Source organism: Mytilus trossulus, chromosome 3 (assembly GCF_036588685.1).
Source record: "Mytilus trossulus isolate FHL-02 chromosome 3, PNRI_Mtr1.1.1.hap1, whole genome shotgun sequence".
Taxonomy (NCBI): domain Eukaryota; kingdom Metazoa; phylum Mollusca; class Bivalvia; order Mytilida; family Mytilidae; genus Mytilus; species Mytilus trossulus.
Window position 1 is genome coordinate 43196537 of NC_086375.1, and position 13209 is coordinate 43209745.

Sequence of the window (13209 nt, forward strand, 5' to 3'; positions counted from 1 at the left end):
AGTCAACTTGTAGACTCTAGGTATGCATTTTCTCTGATGACCCTGATAGAAAAAAAAATGTACTTTATTGGTAAGGTCCATGGATTTATAATTGTAACTGCTTATCACATTTACAGAGTTGTCTTCTGTAAAGAAGCGTTGGTTTGAGAGGGTTTGGAAGGAGATTGTAACTTAGGATGGAAATGGATACGATGGATTGGAAATAGTTTGAATAGAATTTTCTGATGCTTCTTTTGTCAAGAAAGAATGTGTTAAAAACATCACTGATAGATGAATAGTTTAGATACTTCAATTTGATTCTTAAAAGATACTCAAACTTAACATACCAACAAATAAGTTTGTTTATTATCAATGCATAGATAATTCACAGTTTGGTCCAAAAGCAAATCCTAACATGTTAGAAATTGATTAAATGATATAAAGTTAAGATTTCTCTACTAAATGTAATTTGAAGGACATCTAATAAATTGATATAATTGGAATGTTTGATTACAGGTAAAAGGTGTCAGGTAGATAATTAACTTAATTTCTTTGAAGTTTGATTATCAAAGATAATAATGATAGCTAATTAACGAGGTGTTGCTATAATGCCCCCTAATGTCTAACACTTTCAGTTAGATTTTGGCAGTTTGTTGAACATGGTTCTTTTTCAGATCATAGGTTCTGAGGATTCTGACAGTCACTCTGATAGTCACTATAACTTAGGTAGGATTATTAATTTCTTTTTTTTGGGGTGTGGAAAATTTCAAGGACTTACATACAGGAGCCTATTTATAAAGAAAATAATATCTTTCCTTTTAGTTCTTTGATTTCAATAGACTTCAGAGCAATTTCTTCTCGACTAATGCAGTATGGTTTGACATAAAAAGGAAATACATTTTATTCTCATGTTGAGATTTGCCAACCTTTTTAGAAAAATAGCAGATTAATTCCTCCATAGTTCTGATACATATATTGGAATTGTCTACTTTTCGCTTTCTAGCCTGTCTACATCTTTATTTTATTGTGCAAGGCCAAATTTCTGTCCATATCAAATATATGGTCATTTTCAAGTAACAATCCAAATTTTCCTGACTTTTTCTCAGATGACCTCAATTAAAAGACCTACATATTAATTTTATTGTTGATCATTTTGACTGCAACACACATGAGATATTTGCCACTGGACAGTAAGCAACCTACCTACAAAGTGACGGATAGCTGTAATTCTCAAACTGCCTGGCATACTGACATGATGGGGTGTATCTTGTTCTTTATGAGGGAAAATATAGCAACATCAATATTTTTCTTCCTCTTTCAAATGAGATCCATAGGCGGATCCAGGGGCCAAGCCCCCCCCCCCCCCTCCTTTTTGTGGGAAAAATTTGGTTGATTATAAAGGGAATCATTGGAGCATGACTGGAGCGGGCCCCCTCCTTAGGTCAGTCAGCGAGCCCTCCTTAGGAAAAGTTCTGGTTCCACTACTGAGATCAACACTAAAACTGAAAACAATTATGAATTTAAATCGATTAAGCTGTAAATTAAATAGACCATGTCACAATAGTTTAATATAATATTACCAAATGTAAAAGGAACTTAAACATAGTGAAGCATACTGCTTCATGAGTTTAACACTACTTTATTTTCTGGATGATTTCAACACAATACAGGTTATATTGATATTTTAAGTTGAAAAATTAACTTTTAATGAAAGTAATCCAGGATATAACAAAAGAATCAGAGGTCAAAGTCAATATCTGTAAACTAGTGTATATTATTGATATTTCGAAAGAAAGACTATTTGAATTATATTTCATATTTTAAAATTGTATGAATAATTGGATACTGATTTCAACAATAACTTCAGAATGTTCAGTACTTGTAAGAAGTAAAACGGATATGTCTCAATTTGCCTTTTCAGAGGACTATGGATAATCTCATTGTGTGTACACCAAGATAAAAAGAATTTTACATAATTGGTTGAATTTCCAATGTTTTAAACCCAAAACAATTTTTGGGTGTACACTTTTGAAAATATTACACAGTATGCACTAGATTCTGAAAAGGCGAAATGCTTGTATCATCACAAGATGAAAAGTGTTAGAACTTCAATTTGAATCATATTTAAAAAAAAATTCCATACAAAATATAGAGAGCATATTTCCTGGTTGATTTTTTAGTACCAATATAAAGCCTTTAATTTGATTGTTACAAGACAAAAACTTTAGTAGGAATCAAACAACCGTTACTCAAAGGGAGACAATTGAAATTCTGAATCATTGAAAATCATCTGTGTGTGTAGATTCTGAAGAGTATTTATCTTACACCTGTCTTATTATTACCCTTATCTACTGATCAATATACATCTCACTTAATTAACAGTCTATTGTACAAATATAGGCACATAATAAAGGATCGATTCTACAATGTTGACCATCATGGCATCAGGGTCAATTTAATTAATAGAAATTTCAAATATTTTCTTTTTTATTATTTATTCAAAAGTTTCACTCCAAATATAGATCTTATTAATGAATTGAACAAATATGGATTTTGTGTGTATTCTAATTCACCTTGATAATTGTGATTTTGATATTGATAAAGAATCATTTCCAGTTCCACGATCAGTTCATTGTCTTTGTTAAGCATCTAAATTCGTTTATTATTCATTAAAAGTTTAACAGATTGTCAGAGAAGAAACAAAAAGAGCATAGCTTAGCAATTAATATGGATTAAAACATGAATTTTGTATGAGAAAGGGAAAACTTTAATTGTAGTCGGAATTAGTTGTTTATATATATAGTCATATCAATTTTGTATTATAGTCTTTTGAAAGGTTGGGTTGACTTTATTTACCAGCTAGGCATTTCTAGGGACGGCAAATCAAATGGTAATCTCAGTTTTTATGACATCTTTCATATAAAAGAGTTTTTTTTCTTTCTTGTATCAGATTTTTTTGTATTCCAAAGATAACCAGCTAGTGAGGATATATCTATACTATTATTAAAGGTAAAAAGACTAGATACTTTTCTTTTTAAAAAGGGAAAACGTACAAGATGAGGAATATAAAATAGTTACAACGGTAGAGTCAGATGTCCAGATATTCTACATTTGTATGGGTATTCTTATGACACTGTACTGGTAATATAATTATAGTTTATTAGTAATGAAGTATTTTGTTATATTTTGCAGGTAGAAGATCGGTGCCAAATGTTAACGTAGAAATTGCTAGCAAAGAAGACCGAGTATACAATATAACAAAGTGCTTGGAAGTTTTAGGATCTACTGGAGTTGATTTAACTGCTATTGATGGGGAAGGTAAGAGATTTCTAGTGTAAAAGATACAGACTTATAAAACATTTACTGTCAAACAAGTGAGAGGTTTAGCTAGCTATAAAACCAGGTTTAATCGACCATAGGGATGTGTTTGTACCAAGTCAGGAATATGACAGTTGTTATCCATTCATTTGATGTATTTGAGCTTTTGATTTTGTCATTTGATTAAGGACTTTCTGTTTGAATATTCCTCAGGTTCAGTATATTTGTTATTTTACTTTTTACTATGAAAAAATAGTATTCACAAAAAATATATGAATCCACAGTATTTACTTTCAGAAGAAAAAATATTTTGAAACATTATTATATCTATAATGGATATGTATATATGTCCAGCTACATTATTTTAAAGACTTCTTTTTCTTTATGACTGTGATATTGTTCATTTTCCTATCCCTTCATTGCCACAGATTTGCTTTATAATTCAGAACTTATTGCTTTTGACTTAATGTAAATTTAATGCACTACATGTATATATTACTTAAAAGGATATAATTAAAACCTGCATTATATAATGTTTTTTTTACCTAGATCTTGCTGATGGGAATCTAAAGACAACATTGATGTTAGTAGGGAACATCAGACAACATTTTGAGGTGAGGCAAATTGAAAATTAGTAAAACTTTTAATTTTGTCTGTCATGTTTTATTAAAAAAAAGTATGCATATAAGTTGTTATTTGCACTGAAACAGGATGTAATAAATACAAATTGGTAACGTTTTCTGGATATTTAATCAATTTTGATGCAAAGGAGGAAGACATAAAGGAAGAAATTAATTTATTGTTTTTGGTTTAGCAAGATTTGTACTCAGAAAAAGGAAAATAATATGCAAATTAGTTGTAATATCTCATTTTGGGGTTATAATAAAAGATAAAGCATTTCATGTTGATGCAGTGTACAATGAAATTAATTCACATTCCCAATCTGTTCAGTTTAATGTGCAAGTTCTTTGTTTGGGGTTTTTCTGTAAAAAATAATAAATGTATGACACTTTTAACATTTAAGGTAGTATATTTTAGTAAGACATGGCATCTTAACAATAGAATATGAAAATAATCATCAGGAATTGATGCTTTATACTAAAAAAATATGCTTTGAGCATCTGTCAGGATATTATATATTTAAAAGCATCTTCCAGGGGAGAATAAATGGTAGAATTATTCAAGGGTAGAAGGTGTTAAAAGTTTGTTTTTCCTTTAAACTACAAAAAAAAAATATCAAAAAGTGAATTAATATTTTTTTATTGTTACTGAAAATTAAAGCACTGTCCTGTAAATAAGTTGCCCAATCATTTTTGTACCACGAAGAAAATTAAAGTTTTATATAAAGCAATGGGAAAAAATATTTAAAAAAAATGCTTTACAATAAATTAAATCACTCATGCAGCAGCAAATATTTGATTTGAATTAATTTAATAAAATTAAATTTAATCAATTATACCTGCTTTTATCAGACTTTGTATGTGTATTAGATTATATTGTTGTCTGGGAAATTTTAATTACTATATCGATTCACGATACTGAAGCAATTATTGAAAAGCAGTGCAATCTAAACCTTATAATAAAGTTTCAGATGTCTTTAAAATGCATGTAGTAAAATGAAACCTTAATGGCAAATCAGTTTTGGCAGAAATTCATTTGAAATTCCAATGACCACATGTAAAGCTTAATGGTGTACAATTTTTAAAAATTAAATGTCAACATTTTAAAATTTATATTCTTTACCTTCTGATAGAACATACATACATTGATGCAGACTACCGGTATAACAAAACTTGAACAAAATACACAAACAAGTACTTAAGAAATAATATATCAAAACTTAGAAACTGTCTCTAATATTGTTTAAATTCAAAATATTCTATTTATCATCTGCAAGTGACAAAACTTTTTAAGTGACCACATGTTTTTCTCTTTATTGTAGAAAGAACAAAATTATGCTCCAATAAATCAGACAGAGCTCAGAGAAAAAAAGATGCCAGGGGCTATAACTCTTCCAGGTAATAATGGTGTGAGCGAGCCACCTCTAGGTGTAACAGGTATTTTGACTACACACAATTCTGCACATGCTTGTGTATATCAAATTAGTTGATCTTACTTTTCTCAAGGTTATTTCTCATGCTATGACCATTAGTGTTATTTTTCCTCACAGCTATACATATTTTTTTCTGGTTTATATTTTACTAGACATCAGATATTTTTATTTTTATGCACTGCTATTCTCTCTGTTAGTAGAGTTTTGCTTCTGTCTTGAATTCTTTGTATCATTTTCCTTTAAAAAAAGTAGTGCAAGGTCCAGATTTAGTACAACTAGTATGTAAAAGGTTGCTTAGTGTGGGATGCATTTATCCTTTGATGCACTGTTTTTTAAACTTATTTTGTTTTAAACATTCTACATTTCTAGTTTAATCATCTTTTTTTTCCTCAATTAGAATTATTTACAGATTTGCTTTATTGTAAAGTACAAACCTAGTATAGTAAAACCTGTCCAATCTGAGCTGTAGTTAAACTGCACTCCTTTACCAGGATTCCTTAGTGAGGGGGATATGACTTTTATCAGGGATCGGGTGTTTTTAAGCTAGAAATTTCTGGATTTACCCTTTCGGGATCATGGAATTCTTTTTTTTTTTTTATTTCGGGAAGTCAGGATTTACTTTATTTAAATTCGGGACCTCAGGATTTCGTGTTTTTAAGCCCGGGATTTCGGGATCAGGACCCCTCCTATCCCCCCTCCTTAGTGATTTAAATAAGTAACCTAAAATTTTCAGTTTAGTATAAAGGACAGATTATACTGTACAATCATTGTGTCAAACGCTGCTAGATGTATTCTTTGAATATATGTCTATATGAGTAAACATGAGTCTGGACAATATTTGATCAGTTATAATTTGCTTACCTTTAAAGAAACAAGACAAATTTGTGAAAAGTTGCTTGTTCTATCTGACAATTGCACATTTCATTTTTGACAAAGCACATTCTATTTAAAAACTCCTTATAATTCTTTCAATTCTTCATAGTTTTTACAAAGACAACAGTTTCTGAAAGTTTGTTGGAAATAAATTTTCTATGTAGTTAGATGAAATGTTTTGCTATTTTCAAGTATTATTTTATAAGAGTCTGATGAATTTGAAATAAAGTAAAGTATTTATGAAGATAATAAAAGAAAAAAAAAGAAAAGGAAAAGGAAAAAATAAACAGAACCAAAAATTGCCTATTCATACTATTTTGTTTTTCAATTTAGATGAAAAGACTACTTACCAAAGAAGAATTATAATCCCAGCAGAAGATCTTCTGCCAGGAACTATGGGTAAAGAAGATGTCCGACCAACAACTCCTGGCTTACCAGGAATGCTTGCTGTAAGTGTTGATAGAAAATTAATTTCTCAAATAAAGGAAAATAAATCTAGGGGTGGAATCATGTAACTTTTAACAAGGCATTTCTAAAGCATAGCATATATACAAAGCAATAGTTCCAACCTAGTTCAAGTTACTGAAGAAGTGAAAATAAGATTTACACTTTCATTTTAGGCTATCTTTCTCAATACATATTTTTTATTATATCAAAAAAGAGTTTTTTTTGTTAATAATAGTTGTGAAGCTGGAATTCTGAGTAAAATACTTGATTGCAGATTTGATCTTCCGAACATTTGCATCAAAGTAATATTTAATCAACATCCTTAAAGATTTATAAATATTATAAAAGTTTCAATGAACAAATAACTTTTCAAAATCATGTATGAGTTATCTCCCTTTAAAGAATAAATTGTATTTTTCTTCTAGTCTTCAACAGAGATAACAATGAATGGTGTATCTCAGTCAGGGGTTGAGGAGAGACGCCAACAACAACAAATCAGATTTCCACCCAGACCACACAGTGCCAAACCCATCCCTTCACCTAAACCCCCAGGGAGGGGACAGGGTGTGACAAATGCATGGGCAGATGTTCAGCCAACTGGAATGGTATGATATAAAACATTTTGCAACCAATAGTAGTTGATATTTTAAACCTTACCCAAAAAATTGATGTTGGTAGAAGAAAATATGATTATGATTTTTACCTTGTTTGGTGTTAGTTTGGTTTTTCTCTTATTTGTTTTTATAGATGCAACATTTTATGTTAGATTTATTCTGATAATTTCAAACTGAAGATCTTTTCATTTTGGTAAAACATCATTTAGTGTGAGCTAAGTTAAAATGAAGTGAAATGTTTTTGATTCTGTTGTTCTACTTTTCATTTATATGAATTTTTAAATCCCATGCTAGACAAAAGCAAAAGGTACAGCTAATGAAAAATATTTCTGTTTGCCAAAGAATTAGTAGCAATTGAGAGTTAAGTTTGGTCAACTGCTAATTGTATTTACAGAAAAATTAACAAAAGACTGTCAGCAAAGTAAAAAATAAAAGCACTAAAAAAATTAGGTCCATTGGCAATTGAAAGAAATTAATATTCAGTCTAAAATTGAAGAAAAAATTCTATATAAAGGATCTCTTTTGCTTTGCGTGACACCGTTGACCTTTGAAGTGAAATCTGCTTTAAAATCTCCTTTTGGGGTAATTAGCTAGTTCTTTAGAATGAAAAAAGACTCTATTTACTTTTAGCCATTGAGTGTTGAAGATAGATTAAAGTCCTTAATAACAGGACCTCCTACACCTAGAACAGCTGCCACAGTAAGTTATGTGTGCTCTTCTATTAGCTGTCATCTACAGAGACATTTGTCTGCTTCCACACTTATGCTTTCTGCTGACCAATGTTTGTAAAGCTGCAAAATATATTTGATTAATATGCATTTTGAAATACATTGACAGAAATATCAGTTAATCGAAATATTATGCTTTAATTGTTTTTCAGTGCATGATTGTTTATTTAATTTAAGCATGTAATTATAATCAAATAATACAACTTCAATTATATTCTGTAATGAGTTAATTTATTGTTTGACTAAGTTAACAAATGCTTTGTTTTATAGCATGTTTAATTTATACAAATATTTATTATGTGTTTAACCAATTATTAATTTATTTCTCTTCTATTTATGACTCACATTCCTATAATCTTTATCTTTCGACAAACTTGAAAGGATTTTTTACATGAAAACCTATGTGGTACCTTTTCTTATTGGGATCCATGCTTCAGATTCATGTTTCGATGTTTTCAATAGATTTTGAAATAAATGTTATACTGCAATTGTTAGTGGCACAAAAAACTCTGTTTTAAAAATTAGACACAAATAAATTGATGTGTCCCTAAATGTGATGTAAGTTTATCTTTCTAAAAGTCTCCTTTACATTGCATTTAAAAGAATGCATTACATTTGAAAGTTTTTTTTATCTGATTTCAAATAATAAAAGTCAATAATAATACTTTGATAATCAATGGTATTTTTAAATGCATTGTATTTAAAAAAGAAAAGTAGTTCAAAATCCTTAAAGTTTGTCTTGAACTAATCTGGCATATATTTCTGTTGTCGTAGCAACCTGCACCCTTTTCACTGTTTCACAGAAGAGTTGCACCTGCACATGTAAATGTTGTAAGTTTTGAAGTCAACCTTTAATAATACTAGAATAGTGCGGAAAAAAATTAATATGGTGGTGATAGGTACAAGCCTTCAATGCTTTTAAATACAACAAAAATTATCCATGTTTGTCAAGAACACAATTTTTAGAATTGATATCCTTATTGTTTCATATGCAGAAAAAAGAAAAAAAAAATGATATGACACACTAATATATTTTGTTGACTCAACAACTTGTTTCTTATACGTTTTCACTTACCTGACACTTTTGTCAATATGGATTTTTTTCACCGATCACAGAAAACTTTATTTACATAATATGATTAAAGAAATTCTAATCCTAAATCTAATATCCCTCTAAGATTGACGTATCAGTGTATCTTTGGGTGGAATTTGTTTGTTTTAATCAAATTGAACTATGGTTTATATCCATGTAATATTCAATTGCTATTTACAAGATATTCAGTATCTGGTTGGTTTTGTTTACATAATAGGCAATGTTGCATTTAATTTTTCAGAATAATAAAAGTTTTGAAGATGGAGAATTGATACAACCTCCACCGAGGCCAAAGAGTGCTATACCATTTGACCAATCAGGCAGACCTTATAATGACATCCCAAAGTATGGTGGTAAAGGTCAACAAACATACATTGTAAGTCTATATAGTATTTGTTTACAACAAAAGTTCATTTTTTGAAAAAGGAAAGAAAAGAATACACCTTATCGCTATTTAGTCCATTCCCGGAAAAACAGTCATTTATACAACTTCCTGTTTAGGTCACGCGGGCTGAAAATGGAGGTCATCAGCAGTGAACTGAGGGAGGAAAAACTTTAGAAAGTGATCATCAAGAAACTTTGATAAAGTATGATCCCCTTTTTCGAAATTAAAATTGAAGTGAAAAAATATTTTGTTTGAAGTATTTACAGTAGTTTAAACAGGTCTCAATAAAAAGTATCATGCATGGTGAATTGTTTAAACAGGGTCCCAGATAGCTTCAACTGGATGAAAAAGTTGTGTAATTTTAGAACTTATCCGGAATGGAATAGATAGTGATTAGGTGTTTTAGATATATAATTTTTTTGTGTGTTAGTTTTATATTTTGATCATCCATTCTATTTTTTAATAAATTTCTTAGCGTTTATAATTTAGTATGAGAAATATTAACGTAAGATGGAAGTAAAACCTATAACTGTCTCCTCTGATCAAATTAAACATAAGAATGTATTAATAAGTTTGTTTGTAAATTTGAACACATCTTTGTTTGTTACAAGTACACGCATAAATGAGGGTCACATAAATTCTATCTACAACATACATGTTTCAGTTATTCCACTTTGGGGTCTGCATTATCAGTTTAAGTTCAAGGTTACACAATATATTTTGATTTCATGGTTATATTTCCTCATTGTGTTCTCTTTACTATTCCACTATAATAAATATGTCTCATTCTATCATTTATTTATTCATTCATTCAGACATTCATTTTTGAATGAATATACTTTTTTAAAATATATTTTCTGCTTCATTCATCCATTTTTTCCCTCATTCATCTTCTATCAAGAAAGTTAGTTTCCGTCTTTATTCATCCATTCATCCATTCATTTACTCATTCAAGAAAAGTAGTACTTAAATATATTTCTTGTAAATTTTATTTATTCCTTTTATAGGAAAAGGTAAGAATGAAAGTATAGCATTTCTTTGCTGAATGGAATATAATGGTTTTTAAGTAGTTAGTAATTTTGAAGGATCGGTACACATAGTGATTGAAATGATTTGCATATATATCTATAAATTTGGAGGTTTATAGTAGTTTATAGTTAGAATAGAAAGGTTGAAAAGAATCTTTAAAAAAGAAAAGAGAGTGAGAGGAAATGGGTTACTTCAAAGACTTCAAAGGTTGTAGTAAACAACCTACTCCTAACTTAATGCTTCACTTCAAAATTTTTAAAAGTCTTAATGCATTTTATGAATGATTAAGTCATACCCCTTTTTATGACTTTTAAAATCAATTAAAAATTACATGTATTGATTTAAGAATTAAATATCCAGAACATTTTATAGAGGTGATACATAGCGTTGTGTATGACTTCAGTAAAGATAAACAATTCTGGCAGTCAACTGTCATCTGATTTATAATGTCTTTGGAAGATTCAATATTATCAGAAGATTTGAATAAGGTACTCATAATTCTTCAAATATTTAATTAGGTAAGCTGTTGTTTTGTCAATACTATCAGGAGATTTTGTTGTGATACATGTATTGCTTGAGAAATTGTTAGATTGTGTGTATTCAACTGACAAAGATATATACTTGTAAGCTATTCTATATAATTTATCTATAGAGTGTTTTTCTTTACAGTGCAGTGAACTTTTTAAATACAAAAAACGTTATTGATTTTAATGGTTTTAGACATGTAAACTTGAACTAGGATTCTTTGCACAGTATAATTGGACTCTCTTATTTTCGGTGTTCAACAATGAAAAGTTTGAATGAACATTACACCATGTGATACAATCAAATTCCTAATTTAAACTTCAATGCAGTAAAATAATATTTGATCTGGAAATAGTCTGTTAAAGTATAATATATAATCCACAAAAATATCAAATCATTGAGTAAAACTTGAAAAGAAATGATCGTTTTGGTTTCATTTGCTTCTAAATTAAATGCTGGTAATCTGAAACGAAAACAAATAGCATTGTGTTGTAAATAATGTAATTCAAATATATTGTAGCCATCCAGACCAAATGAAAGATGGCAAGGTTCTAGAGCAGATGCCTTGATAGACAGACAACTAGACCAGTCGCCAGTCAGACATAGCGGACCCCCTGACAGACCTTTACGACCAGGAGGACAGGATAATCCAGCTTTTATGCCTGAAATGCAGCTCAATAGAAGCAGAGAAAATCTAGGGCCTCCTATCAGGTAAACAGAATCTTTTTGATGTTTAGGTTGTTTTATTCTGATATTTTACTTTTAACTTTTATTTTATTAACAAAATTAAACATTTATTTTATTAATTTTACCTTGCTCCAACAAAGAGTGAGCATATTCTGGTAAACCCCCTTACATGTGAGCATTACACATTGCAGTCTCAATTTTCTTATCAACTACAACCAGAGCTTCATATTGTAAGATATAACATGTGAAACATTTTCAGATGTGACACTTATATATAATTCTGGATTGCTTCATAAATGTATGCTCTTCACATTGATTTACATATGAGAAAATATTAATATTTTTCTTACAACAAAGCTTCTCAATATTTAAAATTATAGCTTCATATTGACAATAATTTGGAAGCTATGCTGTGTGACTTATGTGACTTTTTTCCAGATACATTATTTTTCTACTTCTATATGTTCTTCATGTTGATGCATGTAGAAAAATCAAGATGACATCACTAAAAATTCAATATTACCGATAATAATGGAGTATTATTTACATACCATCAAAATGTTTTTTTGTTTGATCTTTTGAAAGTAAGAATGTGATTTAAAGGTTCATGATATGGCTTATGCACACACTTTATACTTTAAAACTTTAAAAAAAAAAATATGACATCTTTTTAATATATTCTTGCTTTTATACTTTGTTTAACAGTGGAATGAAAACAGGATCTGAATTAAGAGATGCTTGGAATAAACTATATGGAGGTCAAATACGTCCAGAATCAAGAGGACCAACATCATACCCATCAGAAAATCAACTTCATGTCCGTCCAGATTCACTTGGTGTTCCTAAAAACTTTCCTGATCACCGAGGGATCATACATACTAGGCCTGATACTCATAGTATGCCTCAGGTCCGTCCAGATCCACATGGTCTCTCCCGACTAGAGGATCCAATGCCCCATGTTGTACTTCCAAATAGACTTGATGATCCTCATAGTATACATCAAAGTAGAATGGAGGACCAGCAGACAAAGCCGTCCAGTTATCCATCACATTTTCATGTAAGTACATCACAATGACTTTTTATATACAGCAATTTTGTCCTTTCTTAACACATGTAGTACATTTTATATTCAGAATACAATTTGAGAATGGAAAGGGGGAATGTGTCAAAGAGACAACAACCCGACTAAAATGAAAAAAAAGGTCAAAGATCACCAATGATTCTTTTACACAGTGAGATTATCCATCACCTGGAGGCAGAATTTTAAAAAAAGTATTTGTTTCAAAACATGGAATTAACATGCTGTATGAAAGAGCAAAACAAAACATCATCTGTGAAATGCACTACATCTTTCACTACCTTATTGTGACTAATTCACCTTTAAGCTTTGACCTATAACATTCTTTCTTCAAACTGATTTTCTGGTTCAAATGTCAACATTGCTATCTGTTCATTTCTAAATGTATTGATATTAAGCA

General features: G+C 29.8%; 1 protein-coding gene across 8 annotated transcripts in view; it reads left to right on the plus strand.

Annotated features, from left to right (window-relative positions):
* Positions 1–13209, plus strand: part of LOC134711530 (uncharacterized) — a 35840-nt gene that overhangs the window by 18754 nt on the left and 3877 nt on the right. For 4 of the 8 annotated variants that reach the window (XM_063572169.1, XM_063572173.1, XM_063572177.1 and 1 more), the window contains exons 3-12: positions 3172–3297; positions 3847–3911; positions 5240–5354; positions 6557–6672; positions 7096–7275; positions 7915–7983; positions 8787–8843; positions 9347–9481; positions 11565–11755; positions 12437–12788. In XM_063572169.1, coding sequence (XP_063428239.1) covers positions 3172–3297; positions 3847–3911; positions 5240–5354; positions 6557–6672; positions 7096–7275; positions 7915–7983; positions 8787–8843; positions 9347–9481; positions 11565–11755; positions 12437–12788 — 1406 coding nt within the window. Of the gene's footprint in view, positions 1–633; positions 706–3171; positions 3298–3846; positions 3912–5239; positions 5355–6556; positions 6673–7095; positions 7276–7914; positions 7984–8786; positions 8844–9346; positions 9482–11564; positions 11756–12436; positions 12789–13209 lie in introns of those variants that run through there. The other 4 variants (XM_063572174.1, XM_063572170.1, XM_063572171.1 and 1 more) reach the window with 4 other exon arrangements.